The following is a 25,307-nucleotide window of genomic DNA, read 5'->3' on the forward strand; positions in this document are numbered from 1 at the left end:
AAATCAAATGTTAGCCCCCCGCTAAATCAGAGGAGGAAGTCCCTGAAAGATTTTATTCTGCATCTACTGGGGCTGATAGGAAAAATGTATTGAGCGAAGCCACAAGGTTAGACAATTCTCTGAGCTGCGATGGAGGAACCAAGAAGTGTGAAAAGACAGATAATACTAAAATTAGACCAATTAAAAAACAATCCTACAATATGCTTTAATTACCTGCTTGTCTTCCATTTTGTCTGGTCTATCCTGAATGTTTCTCGAAGATTTGTTGATAGCTCCTCTTTGCTTATTCAAGTTCATAGATGTTGGTTCTTCAGTTTGTTTCTGCAGGAAATCTTGGTTGATCATCAGCTGGGTACTTTCAATGTTGTCCTTTAATGGGGCACTCTTACTAGTTGCTTCAGAAATAGATGCAACTTCTAGGCCCAAGATATTATTCAGTTTTTCTACATGTTCAGTCTTTTCCTGTTCTTCTGAACCAGTTATATTTGCAATGAAAATTTCTTTTGATTCTGGACTTTGTTGCTTATATTCAGAAAGCATTACAAGGTGTTCACTGACACTGTCATCACTTAGAAACGCACCTGAGGGTGCAATATATACGTCTGTTTTTCTAACACTGGAAAGTCTATCTTCATCGGATATTTTACCTGCCAATGTACCACTTTGCTCTATACTTTCTAGTTCATCTACTTTTGCATTTGATTCTTCATTGTGCTCAATATTTGTTGCCATTCCAACAAACAACGTATTTGCTTCAGTTAAACTTTCATGAACCTGCTCTTTAACGGTTTCCTTGGTCTTTCTTAAAAATATTTCTCGATCTTTCAGATTTATAGCCACACTCTCTCTTGAAATGTCATCTTCTGTTCTTTGTTTTAACAAATCCTCAATTTCCTTCGGCCCATAATTAGGAAGATCATTTATCTTTTGTAAAATAAGTTGCTCTCTTCCTTCCAATTTGGGTTCCTTCATTTCATGATCCACCAAATAGAATTCTTCATCACTCTTACCTTCTACATTCTTAGAAATCATTCTTTGCATTCCATTTCCAGAATTATAATCATTTCCTTCCACAAATTTCTGACAATCACTCAATTCCAAACAAGTAATTCCCAGGTCTTTCTCCATATTGTTTGAGTACTCCTCCGAAACATTAGCAATCTGAATTTCATCCTCAACCTTTTGCTCGGCATTGCTAAATTTTGTTTCTGTATCCATATACACAAAAGCTTGAGAAGGGGCTGACCGACTGTGTGAATTGGTATTATCAACTGAATTGGTATTATCAACAAGAGTCAGAGGTAATGAACCTTTTATAACTGCCTTTTTATTTGACAGTAATTCAGGTGGTATAGGCGCGCAGGCATCAGGGAACAAAAATCTTTCATTTTTATAACTGACTATTTGAATTTCAGCACTCAATTGGTCTTCATTATCTGTTCTTGTAGGCAACATCTGGGTTACTTCATTTGGAGATAGCTTTTGCAAAGATGTTTTCTCCATATTAGGCTCAACTATTTCTATTACATCCACAGCACCGCTCTGGTCAGGATCAGTATGTTCTCCAATAAAACCTAAATTGGATTGGATTTCCTCAGCCACCTTTTGACTTATCAGACCACACTTAGCCGCTTGTGCAAGTGGAACTTTCTCTCCAGTTAGCGTATCAAGTATTCCTCCACTCAAAACCTGATTGGTAACAATAATCTTAAGCATGTCATCATCTAATAGCTCACATTTTGAAGCTTGTGCTAGAGTCAATCTGTTACCAGTGGTGTTATCCACAATCCCACCACTGTCAGCTTGGGCTTGTAGCAATCGCAAAGCTGGCACTGGATCCACTTTCATTGATTTTACTGCTTCTGCAACAGACAAGGTCTTGCCAGTTGATTCATCTATAAGCCCCGTAAAATACTTGACCTCCAGATACCTCTGGCCAGATTGCATGTCTATTTTTCCTTTCTTGATTAACTCTGAGTAAGGTATTACCATACACTGTTCAGGATCCACAATTCCTTCATTCAACTCAGGAGAAACCATTGCCTTTTCCATTATAGATTTTTCCAACCTTCCTTGCTTTGTAGCTTGAGTTAATGCTAGATTTTTGAAAGTTGATGATTCGGTGAACCTTCCACTCAATGCCTGGAGTTCTTCCACTTCTAAAGCAAAATCCAAGTTCACAAGGCCTAATGATGCTGCTTCGGATAGAGTGATTGGCTGCATTGTTTTTGGATGGAGATATGCATGCTGACAAGCTTTCTCTATTTCAACCAATTCATTAGCTATATCCTGATCAACCAGACCACATTTAATAGCATCTTTTACAGAAAGTCTCATTCCTGACACATGATTAATTCCCCCCAAAACAACTTGCTTTTTCAAAATATTAAGAATGGTTTCTTTATCAAGGATTCCCCTCTTTCTTGCTTCAACAATAGTCATGTGTTCTTTTGTTTGCAAATCCACTATGCCATTCATTTCCATCTGTAGAACAATCTTTTTCAGCTTTGTGTTTTCATCAGATTCCTTTCCTTTGGTCGCCTTCTCCAGCTTGGTCAAATTATTCAAATGTGCATTATCCACTAAGCCCATTTTTGATGCTAAAGTCACTGATAATTGTTTGCCTCGCTTCAAGTCAATGATTCCTCCAGAAACCACCTGTCCCTCCAGAATTCTTGCTGCAGTTTCTTGATCCAGGAGACCAACTTCAGCTGCATCCTTAACTGAGTAAACAGAAGACGTATCTGGGTCAATTATACCACAAATAACTTTCTCAGATTTGAAGATTTTCTGAATCAACTGTTCATCTACAAGCCCTTCATCTACAGCCTCAGCTACTGTCAGTGTCTCACAAGTCTGCGGATCAAAGAAACCACTGAAGATACACAATTTTTCCATTAGTTTGAGAGCAGTGTGGCTCTGCAGCACTCCTTTGGCCACTGCTTTATTCAGTGCTAGTTTTTGCCCTGTCTGATCATCAATGATGCCACCACTTTGAAGCTGGCCAATGAGAACATTTAAAGCAGATTCCTCGTCCAAATATTCTTTGGTCGGACCTGAATTTAATGTAGGTTCAGAGTATTGGGCAGCATCATAATTTTGTTCAGGGTTTTGCCCTCCATTAGGCAATTGTTCGATCCTATCTTTTACTGTCCCATTCAGGCTGTCTCGTTCAATTCCATCTTTACATAATATTGATTCAATTGTGCTAACATTTATCACAGAAGTATCTCCATTGTCTGTTTTAGTTTTGAGTGTTAAGTCATTATGAGATTCTTGGAGAGCCTCCTGAGCTGTTGGTGTTGTAACATCTATTACGGAACTGGTTAGCAACCCAACTGTTTGCAAATCTATGGCTTCTTTGTCAATGTCAACCTGATTCCAAGAAGGTGATAACATCTTTATGTCAGTTACTGCAGGAAGTGAAGTTTCAGTATCTTTGCTAGATGTAGTTACTTCACTTTGCAGATCTGTAGTATTTTCAGCAAGAATTGTTTTATTACTGATTTTACTGGTGGCAGGCTTAGATTTACCCTGCGATAGTTTCAGTTTTTCTTTTTCACCAGGGTCACATTTTATGATTTTCTTCTTTCTTTTAGGTGCCGGTTGCATTTTAGTCGGGAGAATATTCTTGTTACAAGTTTCGGTTTTATTTTCGACTTCCATTTTCTTCCTGACTGTTATTTTCTTGCTGATTACAGTTTCCTTAATCCGTGTATCTGACTTTGTCTCATGCTTTTCATGGACAGCTTCAGTTTTCTTCTCATCACTTGCTTTTAATCTGTGCTCTAACTCTGCATTATCTGGATAATATATTTCAACAGACACAGTGGCATTTGATTCATTTGTTTCTATTGCAACATCATATTCTTCTCCATTACATTCATCTAACAGATTTTTACCTTTCACGACTGCAGCTGCATTTATGAATCCTTTCACTGTGTCATTCAACTTTGCATCAACCAAAATTAGCCTGTTGCCGTTGTGCACATCCATGTAACTTTGCGTCATTAAATATGACAACAGCCTTTCCTTGGCAATTTGGCTATCAGAGGCTTCAGTAGTATTGTCCGATTCCAGGGATTTCAGATTGGAATTTGCAAAGTTTTCACAAGCTGACCTCCAATTCAATCTGTTCATGCTTGGAGTACTTGGTTCTTTCATATTTGGGATTACATCAGGTATATGAATAGATTGCAACACCTCAGCAGCTTTAGAGTCTAAAATTCCACGTCTAATTGATTTTTCCCAGGAGAGCACCTCAGCCCTTTCTGGGACATAAAGTTCTGATATTGTGGCTCTCTTCTTCAGAATATTGTGTGCGAGTTCTGTGGAGACAAGACCTTGTTGCAATGCATTGGCCACAGGAAGGACTTCACCAGATTCTGGCCACAGCAGTCCCTTAAAAGACAACTGGGACTGTAGTACAGTCAGTGCACTTCTTGAAGTCATTAAATCCCATTGCACAGCTTCATCCAGAGTTAGTCGCTGACCTGAGATGGGGTCAATAACGCCACCCATCTGGATCTGACGAATTAATATGGAACAGGCTATGTCATGATCAATTAAATTATGTCTCACTGCTTCATCCACTGTTAATCGGTGCCCTGTCCTAGGATCTACAATGCCTCCTGCAAAGAGTTGGGCCTCCAAAAGTCTGACCATCACCTGTTGATCTATCAGACCTTCCTGGATAGCACGGAATATGCTAACTTTCCTACCTGATTTCAGGCACACCATTCCACCAGCAAGTTGTTTTATTGGAAATAATGTTAATCCAGTTTCTTGATGTACAATACACCGTTGCATCAGTTCTGAAAAACTAAGCTTTTCTCCTGTGTTTGGATCAATCAGACTTTTCTGCATTCTTTGTCTAGTCTTCAGCTTCGAGTGAAGTGGAGCGGTAATCAGGCCCTCTTGAAATGTCTTTTCCAAATTCATAGCTTCATCTGTTGATGGGTCAAGAAGATCACCATTGATAAGCTGTAACTCTAAAATCTTCATTCCCACATTCTCTTCAATTTTCTTCTCTTCAACAGCAGCAGCAACAGGCAGAAGCTTCTTATTTTTAAAACTTGTGCTTTTCAGGAGCTGTATGGCAGTCTCCAGTTCTTTCAAAGATTTAGCTGTTCGGTCATCTATTGCACCCTTTTCTAAAGCTTCCTCCACTGTCAGACTTTCACATGTCTCAGGGGTCATGAGGCCAGAATTAATTACTTGAATTTGCAGCAGAACGAGCCCTGTGTCCTGGTCTATAAGACCCTTCTGCATGGCACGGAAAATTGAAAATATTTCTACTGTTCCCAGGTCAATCACACCTGCAATTGTTTCATTCTCCTGGAAAATGTAAGGCACATGTTAGGTCACTGAACATTTAGCAAATAAATAATAAGCAAATATACTTGTAATTCTAAATGTCGTTTTGTGTATAGAAGTCATTAATTTAGGTTCATATTGACTAATCAATTCTTTAAAAAAAAATCTAAAAAATATAGAGAAGGTGAAAGGCAAAATATATGGGCTTTGTGGTTGCAGCTACATAATCTAAAATAAACTATGGTGTTGTTGGAGTTGTTCTTTAGCTGGTTTATGACTGCTGATCACTTGAATCTAATATACTCCAGTGGGGTGAGTTTGCTGTTTTCAGTGTTGTTATAGTCCTCTTTTTAGACAAGTACTAACTTAACACTGGCAAGTGTGAATCTGGCATGAAATCCCCTCCAGAAAGCAATAAATCACATAATAATCATCCATCACACCTCCAGTCAGACCACTGATACTGAGGAGTTCTATGTCGGCTCTATTATAGGGCACAATCTAACGGAAAGTTTCCAAGTATTATTTGTGGCAGGTCTTGCTGACAGTTTAGTTCCCCACTGCTATCTAACCATACATAGTCACTTTTTTGGGCCCTGGGGAGTTTCAGAGCGGTTTAGCTAATACTTAGAATTATTTTCATCACTGAGGAGCTGAACAGACCGGCTCCTCAGAGATCAGGCTGCCATTTTGAAAGGGTACCTTGATCTCTAGGTAAGCTTGTCGGTCCCCCACAAACATGGGCATTACCCCCCAAGTGAGGACAGCCTTCTATGGGGTTCCTGGGGTAATCTCTTCAGGCTCTCTTCCCCCCCCCCCGGTGCAAACCCCCCAGAGGCTCCTTCTAAAGGCCCTGACCCTTGGCAGTGTCACCCGACCAACTTGGCAGTGCTACAAGGGCACCTTGGCAGTGCCAAAATGCAGGCCTGGCAGTACCAAGGTGCCCACATTCTAGGGGGCCACACTGCCCCTGATCACCAAGTGGCCTCTGATGGCCTGGGAGACTCCCTGGGTGCTGTTCCGCCTCGTCTAGGTTGGTGTGGACCAATACTAAACGCCGCCCGACTGGGACCTCCCTGGGAAGGCCGGTATATGCCGGGAGACTGGTAGATCCTGGGTGAGTAGGGGCTTAGTATGTTTAAAATCTACTTAAGCAAGCCCAGCTTGGTCACGCCCATTGTGGATGGGATCCTAATGGTGACACCGTGCAAGATATGGGTAGATCTCGCGAGGCGTACTGGCTGCCGGGAAACCCACGGGAGGCTTTTCCCAGCATCTACCGGCCATGCCCCCATTCGAGCGTGATGTGGCCAGTAGAATGCGTCCATAGTGTTTAGACCTGGCTCAAGCCAGAAAGGAGTAAGTATTAAAACATCATGATGTGGCACTATGTAGTGTATTTTCTAACCTGATGCAATGCTAAGTTCTGGTTCTGGTAGGTAAGCTAACATGAAACTGGGAACACAATTGTGTACAAGCAGGAACATAACGGGAAAGATAGGTCTACAAAGCTACATATAGGATATTAGATCCCTCATTAGGTAAAATTGCAAGGGAGTGGCTTGGAAAAAAATGAACAATAACTCACAAGGGACACATCTATGGTTTTACAATGTAAACAAAGTACGAGAATTACATTAATGAGCCATCACACAAACTGCAAAATTATGATTTTCCATTTATGATTAATGCTGGATACTTCTGAACTATGGAATAACAACTATGCAGTTGTCTTAAATGTTGGTGTACACATCTTCTCAACAAAATCTAATAATCTAACTTTAGAAATGGATATTAGAAAGTAGTTGAGTAGATAACTTATTTATATTCTCTTTAAACTTGTAGCGTTGTAGGATGGAAATACAGTGAACTTAAAGCAGCGCACAAAAAGCAAACAACACAGCAAACATAACAAATGTTTTGACCGAAAATACATAATTGAATTTCGACATACTTGGAATTTGTCAACTTTTGACTATATCGCTGTCTAAGGACTTTAGTCATTAGGACTTTTGGATCTGCAAGCCAGAATCTATTATCATAGAATTTACAGTGCAGAAGGAGGCCATTCGGCCCATCGAGTCTGCACCGGCTCTTGGAAAGAGCACCCTACCCAAGGTCAACACCTCCACCCTATCCCCATAACCCAGTAACCCCACCCAACACTAAGGGCAATTTTGGACACTAAGGGCAATTTATCATGGCCAATCCACCTAACCCGCACATCTTTGGACTGTGGGAGGAAATCGGAGCACCCAGAGTAAACCCACGCACACACGGGGAGGATGTGCAGACTCCGCACAGACAGTAACTCAAGGCGGAATCGAACCTGGGACCCTGGAGCTGTGAAGCAGTTGTGCTATCCACAATGCTACCGTGCTGCCCTATTAATCCTTACAGGACTGCTTATATAATGTAATGTAATCCTTTAAAAATAAAATCCAGATCAGAATATTAAAAATAATAGTATCTGGAATTTTACAACATATTTCAGAACACCTATTGCTCAAGGTAGCTGAAAGCTGCAATTTTAAGCAATGTTTATACTGAATTCTTCGATTTAGGTCAGTGTATGGATAGAAAGCAAATTCTTTAAGGCCCCCAGCACTGTTTATCGCTGATATGTGAAATTGATTTAATTATTTCTGCAGATTAACTATTGGATTTATACACATTTTAATTTCAATGTTCATCAATTCAGACGTAAGTGAATGGGAATACATGTTTTTTAAAAACATGAACCGGAATTCAGTACAATTGATTTCTTATATTAAAGTTGATGGCAATCAGATTAAGTCTGGTACTATATATATATATATGTGTGTATAAATTTCTTCCCCCTCTCTCCCTCCCCCACCCTTGTATTTTATATTCTCATATCATATACAATTCCTGATCGGGAGAGTATTTAGCCAGTCTTGTCCGTGGGCATGCCGATTTCCCTTTATTACTTGTGAAGAACCATAGGAACGTCTCTCGATTCACAGACACAAAGCTACATCATGGTGTCTGCAATCGTGGAAAGGAACTGGTTATCACAATTAAGCATTGATTTGCTGGAAATTGCATTTGATTCTCTGGGAAGAGGTTTTGAAGGAGCATTAAAAATGTGCTCAGTTTAAGACAATATATACTGAAATTGCTAGATTTTACAGTGCAATACTTGCACAATCTAGATAAAGTGTTTTGGAGTTTTATTTGGAAGACTTTGTCTAAATTATAATAATAATAATCTTTATTGTCACAAGTAGGCTTACATTAACAATGCAATGAAGTTACTGTGAAAATCCCCTAGTCGCCACATTCCGGCGCCTGTTCAGGTACACAGAGTGAGAATACAGAATGTCCAAATTACCTAACAGCACATCTTTCGGGACTTGTGGGAGGAAACCGGAACACCTGGAGGAAACCCATACATACACGGGGAGAACGTGCAGACTCCATACAGACAGTGTCCGAAGCCGGGAATCAAACCGGAAACCCTGGCGCTGTGAAGCAACTTGCTAACCACTGTGCTATCGTGCCACCCATTATTATTTGCTATTATCTAATATTTTAACCAGAAATACATAAACACAATGAACAAATACAGAAATACATGACAAGGTACAGTATAACAAATTTAGAACAGGAAAAGACAAAAACATTTACTTACCAGTTGGCTTGTCAGCAGCAAAACAGAGCTAATGCGAGTATTTCAGCAGTGTCACACACATAGTGTAAGCTTGTTGTTAGGTCCAGCATGCGGCTTTTATGGGGGTTTTTGTATCAAATTTTAATCCATCTTCTAATTCAGAAGGGTTAGTTTTGAGTTGTAAGCAAGGATGCTGGTTAATTTAACATAATTATTCACAGGAAATTCATAGTGACACATCATGCTCAACTTGTCATGAAATTCAGACTTGACAATGATCGCACTATGCTGCTTGCAGCAAGCAAAGATTATACCACACTTCAAACATGGTTCCTTTCTACAGTGAAGCAAGAAGATATTATGTACCCAACCTCCTCCTTTGCTGAATGATATAGAGAAGGCAGTTCTAGGATTGGCTATACATCAAAGGAAAACTTTACAAATGCTGAAATATTAATAGATTTGTGCCATATTATGTGGAATTCACACAATGACAATTTATACCATCAGGTTCTATTTCACAGTGCATCACTGTATGCAAGGCAACATATGGATATATATATCCTAGAAACAGAAAATGGATAGAAACTTTGGAAAAGTGGTAGTGAATGAGCAAAATTCATGATTACATCATTCCCTTTTATATATACACTCATACGCACACAATCATGCATTGATGAAACGATAAACGATGAACATGGGGTCTGAATAAATTCAGTTTTTGTTTCTCAGACAATGTACACTCATCTCCTTGGTTAGAAGTGGTCTTTATGGCAGGATTCATCAAATACAATCAGCATTCCATCAATACTTTGGAATTAAGGCACTAAACCATGGCCCCATCTGCCATTGTAAAAGGTTCCATGTCACTATTCGAAGAAGAGCAGAGAAAACTCTGCCTGGTGTACTGGCCAATATTTATTCCTCAACTGACCTCTATTTTTCCATTGTTATTGTGGGACTTTGCTGTGGACAAATTGGCTGCCACATTTACCTATAACAGTGACTGCACTTCAAATGTAATTTGTTGACTGTAAAGTAGTTTGAGAGATCTTGAATTTGTGAAAGGCGTTAGGTAAATGGAAGTTATTTTTTACTTTTTAATTTAAACCATATAACATAATTTATTTGCTGAATGACAAATGCATCAAATTATAAAATGAGAATTATTTAAATACTCAATGGGGTTAGGTTAACAGATTATTAGCAACGGTGCTTACTACAAATTAAGCACATAGAGGGCACATACTTTGAAAAGAAACACAATTGAAGCAAAGCCTACACAATTTGCTATAAAAGAGTAGCACATTGAAAGCTAGCATTTGATTTGGAGATAATTGGCTGAGAAACGCAAAATTGTCTTTATGTGATGAGTAGTCTGATGTACATGTGAGTAAATGAAGTTCACTCCGTGCTATTACAGGTAAAACATACCATGCAGTGTCAATTTCTGGTTCATTTATACATTCACAAGTACATTCATACATTGATCCACGGGGTCATATTGTCTGTTGTTTGACGCAATTAAAGGATAACCTGAAATATTAATTCAAAAACAATATTTTGATACGCCAAGTGTACCTTTCGTTGTACTTCCTGAGTGAGTTTATTCTGTAGTTGTTGGAGCTGTTCTGCAGACTGCTCACACAGTTGACCGTATGTTTCTTTTAGTGTGTTCAATTGTGATGTCACCTGTTGCTGTTCTTCTGGAGACATCCTGTAAAGATGAGTTAGCATTTAACAATTAAGATTGGCTGTGTGGAGGTTGGGGGAGATGTGAGGGAAGGAAGGCGACAGAAATGGGGAAGAAAATCAGACCCCCAAAATCCCTTTACACAGGATTCTTTCAAAATCTGTATTTAGGTCAGACTCCATTTGGTCAGATGGCATTTACACTGATCCAGTTTACAGACTTTCCACTTCTTTTAACATGGATATTATGGTCAGTTTTCACTTGTCCAATCACTTGTTTGCAATTTTCCTCCATTCATTTTAATAGATAGGAAATTCATAGTCTGCCAAGTGATTAAATATAAAACATTGTCCGCATGCAGCTGGCCTTGGAAAACTCAAATTCCAGTTTAATCGAGTCTTTGACTAGAAGGTGTACTAAAAGGGAAATAGGTGTTATGTTAAAATCCTCAAATAGTAGGTATATAGATAAAACTCAAAATTTCCTTTCAAACAAATGCTGGTCCTGGATGTTTTTTTTGTAGCTTGCTTGTGAGTCATTTCAGCATATGAAAAGACCTTTATGAACAATGGGAACCCAGGAGAACGGAGTGACTTGCCAGAAAAATTAGGTGTTTTGATACAATGCAGGGAAGAATGCAGTAGAAATATATTCATTTTTCTATAGACATGATTTCAGTTCTCTTAATGGCACAAATGGATCCTTTAATTTAGCAGCATTAGAGCATAAATGGAGGACTTTTACTTTACACCATAGTCTTGGCATCTTGGAATTCTTCCAAAATAACTGAATTAGATATTTAAATAAATAATCCTATTTTTCACAACTACTTGAATGCTTTAGAAGCACTGATAATATCCAATTGAAAGCAGTCTGAACCAAACAGTAATGGGAAGCTGGTGTTATGTAGTATACAGTAGATGATCCCATGAATGCTCGGCTGTACACCATGGGCTGGATTCTCCGTCCCGCCTCGCCAGATTTCTGGTTCAGCAGGCCGGCGGGATGCTCCATTTCGCCAGCTGATCAATGGGGTTTCCCATTATGGGCAGCCCCATGCCGTAGGGAAACCCCTGGGCTGCCGCCAAAACTGGGGCATCCCAACGGCAGACAATCCAGCCCCATATTAACTTATTGAGCATGTTGGAATCTGGCAATTATGTGTATTTACATACATAAATGTGTGTATATCTATATCATTATTCAGATCAAATTGTGGTAATTCCAATAATGATAATTTTAAAGGCCAAATCACAATCATCTTCAAAATGTATCTGTCTCCACTTTATTTCTGTAGACATCAACGCAAAATTGTCTCCAGAATCAACGTCTAGATTGCCAATTCTAGTATCCATGTTGCTAATTAACTGATGACAAAGTGTTTTTTTTTTCTGTTAATGTGAAAACACATTCTCTCGTGTTCAGACTGATCAAGGAATACAATAGAACTTCCTTCACAATAAACTATTTTACACAAACGATGAATATCAGCAGGAATTCCAACTTGTGCAATCTAATTTTCCACACCCATACATAATTAAGAAGGGAAACAGATTTCCTTCCCCAGCTATTCAATTTTAGTGATGTGTTGCCATGGTAGCGACTGAAGTTTCACCATAAATAGGAAGCATTACACCAACTAACCTGTTCCCATGTTTTGCAAGAAAGATTTGTGCTGTTTTGATCGCATCCGCTATTTGATCTTTCTTGGCATCGAGTTCTTCAGTAATTGCCTGTGTCAAGAAGAAATTATTTGAGACATGGAACAGCATTACCCAATAGAAAAGTCTGAGGAGTCCCAGGTGTGGCTTCGGCGATAGTTTTAGCAATGTTCACTAATTCTATTTGACATATGTTTGTACATAAAATGCAGGAAAATGCACACCGCATGTACATACTTGCTTGAAATCTACCACCATTCACTAACGCTCACATACTCTGGGCGAGATTCTCCGGTTGCCGACGACGAAATTGCGTTCCGCCAGAGAATCACCGTTTGCGCCGAAATCGGGGGCGGCGCCGCTTTTGCAATGGCGTGGAACACCTGCACTTTTTATTTTCGTGAACCTGGCGTGGCAGCTGGCGACTGAGTCCAGCGCCGCAACAGTCGGGTGGGAGCCATTCCGCGGGCAGGGTTTGGGGGCTTTGGTGGGGACTGGGGGCACTGATGGGGGGGGGGGGGGGGATCTGGGGGTGGCAAGCCTGGTAAAAGGGGGACAATGTTTGGCAGGCCGGGCCCATGTGCGGCCGGTGCCATGCTGCATGGTGCAGCCGCTGCAGGCCGCCGCCATGTGTATGCGCGGCCACAGACCCGCCAATTCTCCGGCCGTATCCGCAGGTAAAGCCGGGGGCTTTACGCTTCGTGCCTGCTAGCCCCCCACCAGACGGAGGGTAGGTGCAGCTCTGGCGCCGTTTGTTCAGGCGTAAAAGGCCACTGTTCCCACCCAGCATCAGTATTTAGTCTTCAAATCGGAAAATCCAGCCCTCTGTTTTTTATCTTACCATTTTCCTAACAAATTCACAAAAAAGGTTAAAAGAGACATGCACATGTGGTGTGAATGAAGATTGAGATCACATGTTGCTAGTTGATAATGTATTTTACAATATTTGCTTCAAAGTCGATAATTATAACCAGCATTAATTAATTACAGCTGTAAATAATGTCATTAATTACAGCTGAAAATTTATTCTCTTTTATTTTTTTAAGAACAATTCCATCATTTTCAAATTCATATTAGAAAATGCAGATTTGCACATGTGCAGAATTAGTTAGAAACAGAGTATATTAAATACTGGAAGCACAAATAAGGATAAATTATAAACATAAAGAAAGACAGAAAGAACTGCAAATACTAAGGCTTCACAGCATCGAACAAAGTTAGGATTTCAGATCTATATTCTCAAGAAAGGTTACAGACCTGAAATGTCAACATTTTCTCTCTCCACAGATGCTGCCTGGCCTGAGTATTGCCAGCATCTATAACAATTTGGTCTTGTATTAGTTTTTTTTTTTTCCGATAAATTTAAAGAGCCCAATTCTTTTTTTCACTGAAGGAGCAATTTATCGTGGCCAATCCACCTACCCTGCACATCTTTGGGTTGTGATAGTGACACTCATGCAGACACGGGGAGAATGTGTAAACTCCACACAGAGTGACCTAGGGTGGGGATCGAACCGAGCTCCTCGGTGCCGTGAGGCAGTAGTTAACCACTGCGCCACCATGCCGCCCTTGCTCTTGTATTGACAACTCTCTCACCTTGAGCAGGCACTTATAAGAACCAAATTAAACAAGCATACTGAAACAACAATATTTTGAGCAGAGGAAACCTGCTTCAAACCTCAGCATTAGAACAGATGTTCAGTTGCAGAGTTGCATGAAGTTTGAGAGCCTCAGATAAATTCACTTAACGTTAACTCCTAAATTTAGCAGCTCAAACCTGTGGAAGTGAATGACAAATTTCAGGCTACTCTTTTGTACCTCTTAATAAAATAGCACTGCAGCTCAGCCCTATTCGTAGTACTTTTACTTCAAAGTCAGGTGGTCATGGATACAAACCACAATTCAGGGCCTGAGAACATGTGTCTGCTTAGTTTCTGTAGCACATTTGAAAAAGAGTCCTCCTCACCCCCAATATTCTCGTCAACACTTCTCCTTCAACCACACATCAAAACAGTTTAATTGGTCAAGCCTTTAAATCATTGCTTGTGAGCTCTTGTCGTGTAGGAATTGGGTGTCATTTCTGCCTAAATAACAATAACATTCTGAAAGTAATTAAATTAATATGAACAGCTTTGAGATGTCAGGAGAATGTGTTAAGAATCAAGTTTCTTCTATTTAATGGCTATTGCACCAACAGCAATGACAGAGCTCAAGAACAAGATTTCTGTTTAGCTTCTTAGTTGGAGTGCAGTGAAAAGCATGGCTAGCCCAGTGGAAGGGTAGGAGAAAAAAATAACTTAAAAATTAGTAGGATTGTTTTCAATGCATGTACAAAAGGTTAGTGTGCAAGAACTAAAATTTAAAAAAAGATGCATTAATGTATCAAGTATGCAAAATCAAACAATTTAGAAATAAAGCAGATAACTGCCTCAAGAGTGGGACCTCTCTGCATACGTTGAAACAAACAGGGAAGTTTTGACTCTCCAGGCCTTGAGACCCGATATCTACAGGCTGGCAGAGCAGGGTACAAGTGAGGCTGGAACCTCAGTTTTGAAAGAAGATCTACAACTAAAATGTTTACCCATCTTTATCGGAGGATGGAGGTTCTATTGTGTATTCATAACATGTTCTGGCTTTATGCTAGGTTTTCAGCATTCAAAGTTTTCCCTTTTGTCTTAATAAGTTACATTCTGGTGGACATTTGTGTTCACATACCTGCTGCTCACAAAATGATTGTTCAATGGCTGCTAGATCTCCTTCTTCTGGTACAGCATTCCTGTTTTTTAGCATACGTCTAGTGTCCAAAACCCAGCTGAGGAGCTCCTTCATTTTTTCAACGCGCTCATGTTTCTCCTCCTCAACAACTTTCTGTAGTCAGGAATAAAAAGGAAGACATGAATTGACTGAAAGAGCGGTGGAAGCAGATGCAATTTCAAAAGGGAACGTATACCCAATAGGAAACAATTTGCAGGGCTTTGGTAACAAGGGGTGGGAACTGAATGTCCCAGGGTATTCAGTATTCAGGAAGGACAGGCATAAAAGAAAAGGTGGTGGCGTGGCACTGCTGGTTAAAGAGGATAAAGAGGAAATTAACACAATAGTGAGAAAGGATATTAGCTCTGACAATGTGGAGTCTGTATGGGTAGAGTTGAGAAATACCAAGGGGCAAAAAACATTAGCGGGTGTCATACATTGTTGGGAAATGAGAGATGCATGTAATAAGGGAATAAACATGAAATGAGAGATGCATGTAATAAGGGAATATCGGTGATCATGTGTGACTTTAATCTGCATGTAGATTGGACAAATAAAATTAGCCACAATGCTGTAGAGGAGGAATTCCTGGAGTGTACACGGGATGGCTTTCTTGACGAATATATGGAGGAACCAACTAGAGAGCAGACCATCTTAGACTCGGTATTGTGTATGAGAAGGGAATCATTGCCAATCTGGCGGCGCGAGACCCTTGGGGATGAACGACCATAACATGATAGAATTTCTTTTATCAAGATGGAGTGTAAAGTAGTTGATTTGGAGACTAGGGTGCTGAGCCTTAATAAAGGAAACTATCAAGATATGAGGCATGAGTTGGCCTTGATAGATTGGGAAGAGTTACTTAAAGGGATGACAGTGGATAGACAATGACAAACATTCAAGGAACGCATGTGGGAACTGTGCAACTGTTCATTCCTGTCTGGCACAAAAGCAACATGGGTAAGAGGGCCAATCCATGGGTTACAAAGGAAATTAGAAATAGTATCGGATCCAAGGAAGAAGCATACAGATTGGCTAAAAAAAAAATAGGTCTGAGGATTGGGAGCAGTTTAGAATTCAGCAAAGGACCAAAGGATTGATTAAGAAGGGTAAAATACAGTCCAAAAGTAAGCTTTCAGGGAACATAAAGGTTGACACAAAGATTTTCTATGGATATGTGAAGAGAAAGAGATTGGTAAAGACAAATGTAGGCCCCCTACAGACAGAAATGTATAATGAGGGATAAAGAAATGGCTGGGCAATTGAATAGATACTTTGGTTCAGTCTTCACAAAAAAGGACACAAATCAGATACCAGAAATGTTAGAGAATGAAAGGTTTAGTGAGAGGGAAGAACTAAGGGAGATCAATATTAGTAGAGAAATGGTGCTGGGAAAATTGATGGGATTGAAGGTGGACAAATACCCAGGGCCTGATAATCTGCATCCCAGAGTGCTTAAGGAGATAGCTCGCGAAATAATGGATGCATTGGTGGTCATCTTCCGGGATTCTATAGACTCTGGAACAGTTCCTGCAGATTGGAGGGTAGCTACTGTCACTCCAATATTCAAAAAGGGAGGTGGAGAGAAAACAGGGAATTACAGACCAGTAAGCCTAACATTGGTAGTGGGGAAAATTCTTGAATCCATTATCAAGGGCTTTATAGCAGAACATTTAGAAAGCAGTGGCAGGATCAGTCAGAGTCAGCATGAATTTATAAAGGGCAAATCTGTTGGAATTCTTTTATGATGTAACTAGTGCAGTTAATAAGGAGGAGCCAGTCGATGTGGTATATTTGGACTTTCAGAAGGTGTTTGACAAAGTCCCGCATAAGAGATTATATGTGCAAGATTCAAGCGCATGGGATTGGGTGAAGTGTATGGAGGTGGATAGAAAACTGGTTGGCAGAGAGGAAACAAAGAGTAGGAATTAATGGGTCCTTTTCAAATTGACAGGCAGTGGGGTGCCCAGGGAATGGTGCGTTGGGACCCCAACTAGTCACAATATATGTTAATGATTTGGATGAGGGAACAAAATGTACCATCTCAAAGTTTGCAGATGATACCAAGTTGGGTGAGAAAGTGAACTGTGACGAGAATGCAGAGATCCTACAGCGTAATCTGGACAGGTTGGGCGAGTGGATAAATCAATGGCAGATGGAGTATAATTTAGATAAGTGTGAGGTTATTCACTTTGGAAGCAAAAACAGGAAGGCAGATTACAACCTGAATGGTTGTAAATTGGGAGAGGGGTGTGTGCAGGGTCCTAGGAGTTCTTGTGCGGCAGTCGCTGAAGGTAAGCATGCAGGTGCAGCAGGTGGTAAAGAAGGCTGATGGTATATTGGCCTTCATTGTGAGAGGTTTTGAGTACAGGAGCAGGGATGTGTTGTTGCAATTATACAGGGCCTTGGTGAGGCCACACCTAGAATAGTGTGTGCAGTTTTGGTCTCCTTTACTGAGGAAGGATGTTCTTGCTCTCGAGGGAGTGCAGCGAAGGTTTACCAGACTGATTCCAGAACTGTCATAGGAGTAGAGATTGACTCGGTTAGGATTGTTTTAGTTGGAGTTCAGAAGAATAAGGGAGGGTCTCAAAGAGACTTATAGTTTTATAGAATTATAAAATTCTAATGGGACTAGATAGGGTAGATGCAGGGAAGATGTTCCCGATGGTGGGTGCGTCCAGAACCAGGGGTCACAATCTGAGGATTCAGGGTGACCCATTTCAGACAGACATGAGGAGACATTTCTTCACCCAAAGAGTGGTGAGCCTGTGGAATTCATTACCGCAGGAAGTAGTTGATGCTAAAACATTGAATATATTCGAGAGGCGGCTAGATATAGCACTTGGGGCGAATGGGGTCAAAGGTTATGGGGGGAAAGCAGGATTAGGTTATTGAGTTGGATGATCAGCCATGATAAATGATGAAGCTGACTCGAAGGGCCAAAAGGCCTCCTCCCGCTCCTAACTTCTATGTATCTATGAAAGAGCAGCGATGTTAGATAGCTCTTTCAAAGAGCTGTCAGAGGAACAGTGGCTGAATGCTCTCTTTCTGGGCTGTATTATTTTATGATTGTATGATGTCCATTGTAACTTTGGTGGTCTTTTAAGACTAGATTCAAGGGACTGATTCAGAACTGCTAAAACCTGTTCCAAGTGAAATGACATTGACAGATAAATTTTCCAGTCCTGCTCGCTGCAGGAATCATTGTGGGCAGGATGGAAAATTTGGTAAACCATTTAAAGGATCATTGATGTTGGGTGGGAATTTCCGATCTCGGGGCTGGTACGACCAGTAAATTCTGCCCTAATTTTTCTAGAAGGAAATGGAAAAATATCAATCTTGAATAAAACAAGCTGAAATACAGACACCACCTAAACCTCCATGCTGCCCCCAACTCTCCCTTCAAACGCCCACCACCTTTTCTTCACCACCACCCCAACACTGAACCACACTTGCAGATAATCATAGAATCAACAGTGTAGAAGGAGGCCATTCGGCCTATTGAGTCTGCACCGGCTCTTTGAAAGATCACCCTACCTATGCCCACGCCTCCACCCTATCCCCGTAACCCAGTAACCCCAACTAAGGGCAATTTAGCATGGCCAATCCACTTAATCTGCAAATCTTTGGACTGTGGGAGGAAACCGGAGCACCCAGAGGAAACCCATGCAGACACGGGGAGAACATGCAGACTCTGCACAGACAGTGACCCAAGCCGGGAATCGAACCTGGGACCCTGGAGCTGTGACACAACTGTGCTAACCACTGTGCTACCGTGATGCCCTCTTTGTTTCTCTGCGGGAGAAGCTCTCCCACAGTCGCCAGGAGAGGGCCCAGACTGGCGGAAGGATGCTGACCATATGAATCCTCGCCACCTTCGAGAAACGGGCCCTGGAGGTGACTGGAGGGCCGAGGACAGAATGGTCACTAATGCTGAGGTTGGCGCAACTACAGAGGTGAGGATTCACCGGGCTCCATCTGGAGGACCTGTCAAACATGAGTTGTTATTGCCATTCTGACTGACCCACTGACCACATGTCCAATCTCCCGCAGGTTGTCCAGCCAACGGTTCCGGCCCATCCGGGGTGACCCCCTCCCCTGCCTCCCATGAGACCATCTCGGACGTGAGCTCCGAGGATGCCACGATCGATGCATCACAGCGGTCATCCCCACCCTCCACCAGCGCAGATACATGCACCTTGGTGAAAATGTTAGTGGACAGGCTTCCGTCAACACAGTTGGTGATGTACATCAGGTGGAGGCAGGAACTCCCAGGTTAGACAGCAGTTGGAGGTCTGCTGGATCCCAAGACCAGCTGGCTCCCAGCTTGATGCTGAGCCTATAGAATAGGTAAACCCGGAGCTAATGGAGACATTAGGTAGCGGTCGGGACATTCAGAGGGAGATGTCAGAGACACTCCACCAGGTCCACAGCCAATTGGAGGATCCCCAGAGGCTACGGGTGCTGGAGCTGTCGCCGGCAATGCGTGGCACTGAGGCCAACACTGCCAGAATGGCGACCGCAGTGCAGAGCCTGGTGCACGACGTCCGCAGCATTAGTAGAAGTGTTCAAGTCGTGGCGCAATCGGTGACGGCCATGGCTGACGGCTTCGGCAGAAGTTCCGACTCGCTGGGGATGTGACCCTGTACCAGGCTGACCTTGATGAGGTGTTGCGGGACATGTCCCACTTTCAGATGAGAACGGCTGAGGCGCTGCAGAGCTTGTCCCACTTGTAGGTGGGCATTGACGAGGCACTGCAGAGCATGGCCTAATCACAGAGGAGCATTGCCGAGGACATTGACACCATGGTGGAGACATTGGGGAGCCGCCAGGGCTGGCAGGGCCAGATGATGTAGGGGCAGCCGTGGCTCGAACCAGCTGCCCCTCCATCCCGAGGGGAACCCGGGGCCCCATGGGCACCAAGCGGAAGGAGAGGGCGCTGGGTGCCAACCCACACTCGTCCCATGGAGTGGGAATGGTGGCCACCAGTTCCCCAGAGTTGCACCACTCTGATGAGGCCACGTCTCACATGGGACAGGGTGGCACGGCTGTGCATGTGCCGCCAAGGACATCGGGGCCCACCCACCCCAGAGCATGGCCGCCAGGGGCATTGATGGCCATGGAACATGGTAAGCAGCTGGCTGCCTCCATCTCAGATGTGCATCCTGTGGACATACCTAGACGTAGCGGTACAGCAAGGAAGGTTAAGTAGGTTGAGGATCACTGATGGCACCGAGGGGTGGGGCGTGATGAGGTGGTGGGGAGAGTGAGGCTGCACCATTGAAAGAGTGGGGTATTGTTGGACACCTGTGACACATTAAAAACCCTTGATCACAAGCAGCATGACACCTCTGTAACTTTCTTCCAGAGTACGGGCCGACCTCCGAACCCGTGGCTCATCTCTCCAGTTATCTCCCCCTCTCCGGGCACAACACATACAGTGATGGATGTGAGCGAGCACTCAGCAGACAGGCAGGGGTCAGACTATGGCATAGGCTGAGGAGCACTGGCGCTCAGCTCTTCGCATATTATCACCCCCTGCCCTCGACAGTGACCCGCTGACAGTGCCGACAGTCTCAGCACCCTGGAGTGATGCGACACAGACTCTGGGGGATGGGAAATGGGAGTGAGGTGGTGGGTACGGTGGCAATGACTGACCAGGCCACGCCCTATGCAAAGCGGGTGAGTATGAGGGCCTCCCTGGCACGCCAAACATTTGCGCTGCAGGTTGTGGAGGACACAGCAGACCACCGCAAAGCGGGCGGCCCTCGGGCAGTGTACGAGGCATCGGAACAGCATTTTGAGCAGTCCGATGCGCCGCTCAATGACAGCCCGGGTGGCCACATGGGCCTCGTTGTATCGGGCTCTGCTTCAGTCTCCGTAATGGCATCATTAGCCAGGTCCTCAGTGGGTACCCCTTATCTCCCAGGAGCCAGCGACCTATCCTGGGGTGGTCCTCAAAGAGGCCAAAGATGTCTGACTGTCCCAGGATGTAGCTGTCATGGACACTACCTGGGAAGCATGCACACACGTGCTTGATCTGCATGTGGATGGTCGCACACAAGCTGTATGTTCAGCGAGTGGAACACCTTCCTGTTAACATAGGGCACTCCAGGTTGCCCGGTGACTGCAAGGCGACATGCGTGCAATCTATCAGCTCCAGGACTTGGGCATCCCGGCGATGGCGGAGAATCCTAATGCCCGGGCATCCTGTTGGGCTTGGTCCATGTCAAAGTGATATAGTTTTCCACTCGGGCAAACAGGACGTCTGTCGGATGCAACTGTGGATTGTAGCCTGGAAGATGCCACACATGCCCCGCGCGAACCCACTTGGGTTGTGTGAAGTTCTCACTTAACCATGATTGCCAAATCCCTATTATCAATAGCCTTCAGCCTTCACGGCCAGAGGCCTTGGCAGTCGGTGGGGTTTTGAGTAGTCGGTAGGACAGATTTCGCCTACGGAGTGGGCCAATTGCATCGCAAACAGTTTGGCGCTGGGCATGGCTCTTGTTTTCGGCCTCTCCTGCTATTCACCGGGCCCATTTCGCTCAAGCAAGAGCGTAACGAGGCCGGATAATCGCTCCTCAAATGTGGACTAGACTGGTGAGAAGCTCTTGAAAACCCAGAGAAACGACCATATCTGGGTGAATATAGGTCTGGATCTCACCCAAAAAGCGGTCGAGAAACACCCCGCAAAACTCACCCAAACTGACACTTAGGGCAGGATTCTCCGGCCGCGTCCGCCCGGTGAAACCCGCCCAAGGTTAATGGAGTTCTCCATTGTCCGCAGCTCACTCGCGTTCTTGCGGTGGGCGGGACGGAAGAATCCAGCCCTTAGTCATATTTTGGTTGAATTGCAGCCTAAATCGCTATTGACTGGTCCCTTAATCTAATTAGCCAATTCACATTTGCCAGCTCTGCTTTCATGCTCTCTTAATTGCCCCTATTTAAATTTTAAAACATACAGCAGGATTCTCTGCTCCTGAAACAAAGTGTGGATGCCAGGGCAGGATTACTGGAGTCCTACGACAGCCCGGGAGGGGACACCCATACAACCCCTGGCACTAAGTTCACAGTGCACACTTACCAGCATGCGCAGCTGCATGGCTGCCTTGCAGACTGCGGAAATGGTGTTCCTTGCCCATCCACTCCAACCCCACAGCCCACCTCCTGGCCACCCCTCCGCTACTCCTCCCCTCCCCAGCTCTGGCAGAAACCTCCCATCCAGCGGCACTCATATCAGTACACTATGGTGATGTTGGACACGGTCCGTGCTCCTTCTCTCCCCCTCAGCAGCCACGGCACCTTTTTCACGATTTTTGAAAGCACAAGTGAACCTTGCCGTCGGGAATTCCACCGCCCCGGTGGAAGAGGAGAATCGCAGAAACCCGTGAGAATACCGGGTCAGGCCTGCAAATGACATGCAAATAGCGTTTACTGTACTTGGGGAGTTGAACGCATTGACACTGTTGTTGAGGCACCGGACAATTGTGGTTTGGTGTGAACCAAGCGCCTGCCATGATTTGGCGTTAAAGCTAATTCTCCACCCAATCGTGTTTTGTGATTCCGCCCTCGGCCGATGGAGAATCCCGCCCATAGTCTCAGACCCACTCCTCTTTCCCTCAAACTGAATGTAAAATTCAATCATATTATCTTTGCTACATAGGGGTGTCAACACTATATATTTAAGTAATTACATCTTTTGGACAATACCAGATTTAGTATAGTCTGTTCTTGCAAAAAGATTGATGTATGGAGCAATTTGTATGGTGAGGAGACTTGGAACGACCAACTTGCTAAATAGCTTTGAAATGTGGATTTGGAGGAGAATGCTAAAGGAGCAGTTGGACAGAAAAAGCAAGAAAAGGCGACTTGTAATGGAGAGTGAACAAACAAATATCTTTGCTGAATGTAATTAGGAACAGTCAGAGTCTGGATATGGTACATTATAAGAGGAAACTGACTTGTAAAAGGTAGTATATGGAAGGAAGGTTTCCAGGAAAAAAAGATAACATTAATGCTGGATGGCTTGAACATTGAAGTTATTAATAAAAAGTCTTGCACAAGATGGAGAGATATGGAAAACAATGAGCCAAGGATCTGCATGAAGATTAATTTTACACATTATTTGTAACTGATTGGATGTAAAACTTTGATTTCCATCATGGATAAACTAAATTAGGACTCCTTTGGTCTGCTTGAAGCCTCCTCCCCATAACTTGTTTTACTCCTCCCACCTCTTATGTACAGGTAAGCTGCAGCAGGGCGCCAACTTGGCAGCCATAGCTTGACAGGTATGAAGGAAGCCAAGGCATCAAAATGATTCTACCCTCACAATAGTATCAAAGGATGGGTAGAGAAATCACAGACTCAGTGCCTTGGCTGAAAACAGTAACTCCTTGGGTTTAATATAATGTCTTGATTGCAACACTAGTGCTTTTATAGTTGAAGTTTGAAGGAGCTGAATTATTTTAATGTAAATATGTCAATGTTTTTAAACTTATGTAAAACTGGAACTGTTTTCCCTATTTTCTGTCTCCTTACCTCCTCCTCCTCTAGTCGCCTTAAAGCATCACTGATGTACTTCACGTGTTGAGTCGTTAGCGTCACTAGTGCTGTGTATCGGGTTCGGAGGTCCATGAACTACAGAAAGAAAAAAGGTAATCAGGTAAAAGCTGTATTGCTATTAAATTATTAATATGAATACTGATAATAAAGATTATTCTAGTTTAGTGATATTTTCAAAATGCTTTCTCACCTCTTGGGTTATGAGATCTGACGATGAGTGCATCCTCCGACGCTTTGGAGATGATTTTTGGTGGGATTCAACAAAAGCTCTGTAGGTCATCAACTGCAATTCATAATCCTAGGGATAGTAAATGTAGTATTTTAAATTGTGTTCCTTTTGACCAACAACAGAGTCTTGTTTATAACTTTTATTCAATAGCGTCATAAATGTGAAAGCTTACCTTTACATAGACAGAGTACTGTTTGGCCAGATTTTGGCATTCATCTAATTTAGTTTGATTCTTTTCAATCTCAGCAACCAATGCCTAAACCAAAGTAAATAATTTGAATCCATGTATTTCATTTTACAAATACAAAGGTGAGGTTTACTGAGTTTTATGTAATTTATTCACAATTGCCACACCATTCTTAATGTTTAGGAATGTTACATAATTGGAGTTCACAAGTATGGAGCATCAAGAAAGAGACCAAAGTGAAGCTGAATGAAAACCACATGTTAGGGCTTCAACATTGAAGGCAAGTTGTAAGAAAGGACTTTTTGAATATTTTGGTTTTAAAAACATAGTATATTTTCAAAGCCTACACTCCCTTGATAATCCTTTAGTGTGATTTATTTTAAGTAACTATAAATCATTTAATACATGGCTGTCACGTTATTTATGAAGATTGGCATGTTACAGTGGATTTAATTTTTCTTACCGTTTGTTGACTAAGTTGCTGTGACAGGATCTTGGTGTCTTCAGCCTTGCCTGGCTCCATCTTCTCTTGTTGTGCAGTTGTTTCCTCAATCCAATCAATTAGTGACTGATGGCAACTCCTGTAATTCTTTAATAGCTCTTCAATGGTTTCCAATTCAGATTCTCTGTACAGTGTAGAGAAAGGATGAAGTGAAGTGGTTAAACATAAAGTTTGCGGTCAACTCCTCCAGACAAGATTCAATTTTAGACCCCAACCATACTTTTCTCACATAGGCAATATCAGAGATTTTGAGTGAATAGCCAACATAACATGCACAGCTTTAGCTAAAGAACTTCATTTAGCACTAAGTTAAAAGGTATATGTGTTAAATATGGTTACCATATATTATTAGGATTACACTAGGTAGTCTAGACATTGCTGGTGGGATTTTGGGTACCAATTAGCTGTCAGTTTAGCTATTATTAGGAGAAATGTCCTCATGTTAGCTCTTGAAATGGCAATAGCACAAATACAATGACAACTAATCTTCATTGTCTTTTTGCTTACATTGCTGAGAAATTAAGGTGAAAGACCAAAGCTTATAGAGTAACGTACAAAACAATTCAAATAGAAGATTGAGTAAATCAGCAAGTAAATACCAGGTGAAACCGAGGAAAAAACAGACTAGCAGGAGTAATTCTAAAGTTTTGATCTGGGAAAGAATGAGCTCGAAATGAAGAATCTATAATGAATCTTGGCTAAAATACAGTCAGGGTGTAAGGGGGGCGGGGGGCGGGGGAGATTGCCAATGGCAAGGAGATAT

At 42.5% G+C, this 25,307-nt stretch overlaps 1 protein-coding gene across 28 annotated transcripts in view; it reads right to left on the reverse strand.

The window, feature by feature from the left end:
- macf1a (microtubule actin crosslinking factor 1a) overlaps window positions 1–25,307 on the reverse strand; it is a 999,246-nt gene that overhangs the window by 320,187 nt on the left and 653,752 nt on the right. For 23 of the 28 annotated variants that reach the window (XM_072501197.1, XM_072501201.1, XM_072501190.1 and 20 more), the window contains 8 exons: window positions 24,506–24,668; window positions 24,028–24,111; window positions 23,817–23,924; window positions 23,603–23,701; window positions 15,020–15,172; window positions 12,288–12,376; window positions 10,532–10,667; window positions 214–5,337 (listed from right to left, as the gene is read on the reverse strand). In XM_072501197.1, coding sequence (XP_072357298.1) covers window positions 214–5,337; window positions 10,532–10,667; window positions 12,288–12,376; window positions 15,020–15,172; window positions 23,603–23,701; window positions 23,817–23,924; window positions 24,028–24,111; window positions 24,506–24,668 — 5,956 coding nt within the window. The remainder of the gene's footprint in view (window positions 1–213; window positions 5,338–10,531; window positions 10,668–12,287; window positions 12,377–15,019; window positions 15,173–23,602; window positions 23,702–23,816; window positions 23,925–24,027; window positions 24,112–24,505; window positions 24,669–25,307) is intronic. The other 5 variants (XM_072501214.1, XM_072501215.1, XM_072501213.1 and 2 more) reach the window with 1 other exon arrangement.

Source organism: Scyliorhinus torazame, chromosome 1 (assembly GCF_047496885.1).
Source record: "Scyliorhinus torazame isolate Kashiwa2021f chromosome 1, sScyTor2.1, whole genome shotgun sequence".
Lineage (NCBI taxonomy): Eukaryota > Metazoa > Chordata > Chondrichthyes > Carcharhiniformes > Scyliorhinidae > Scyliorhinus > Scyliorhinus torazame.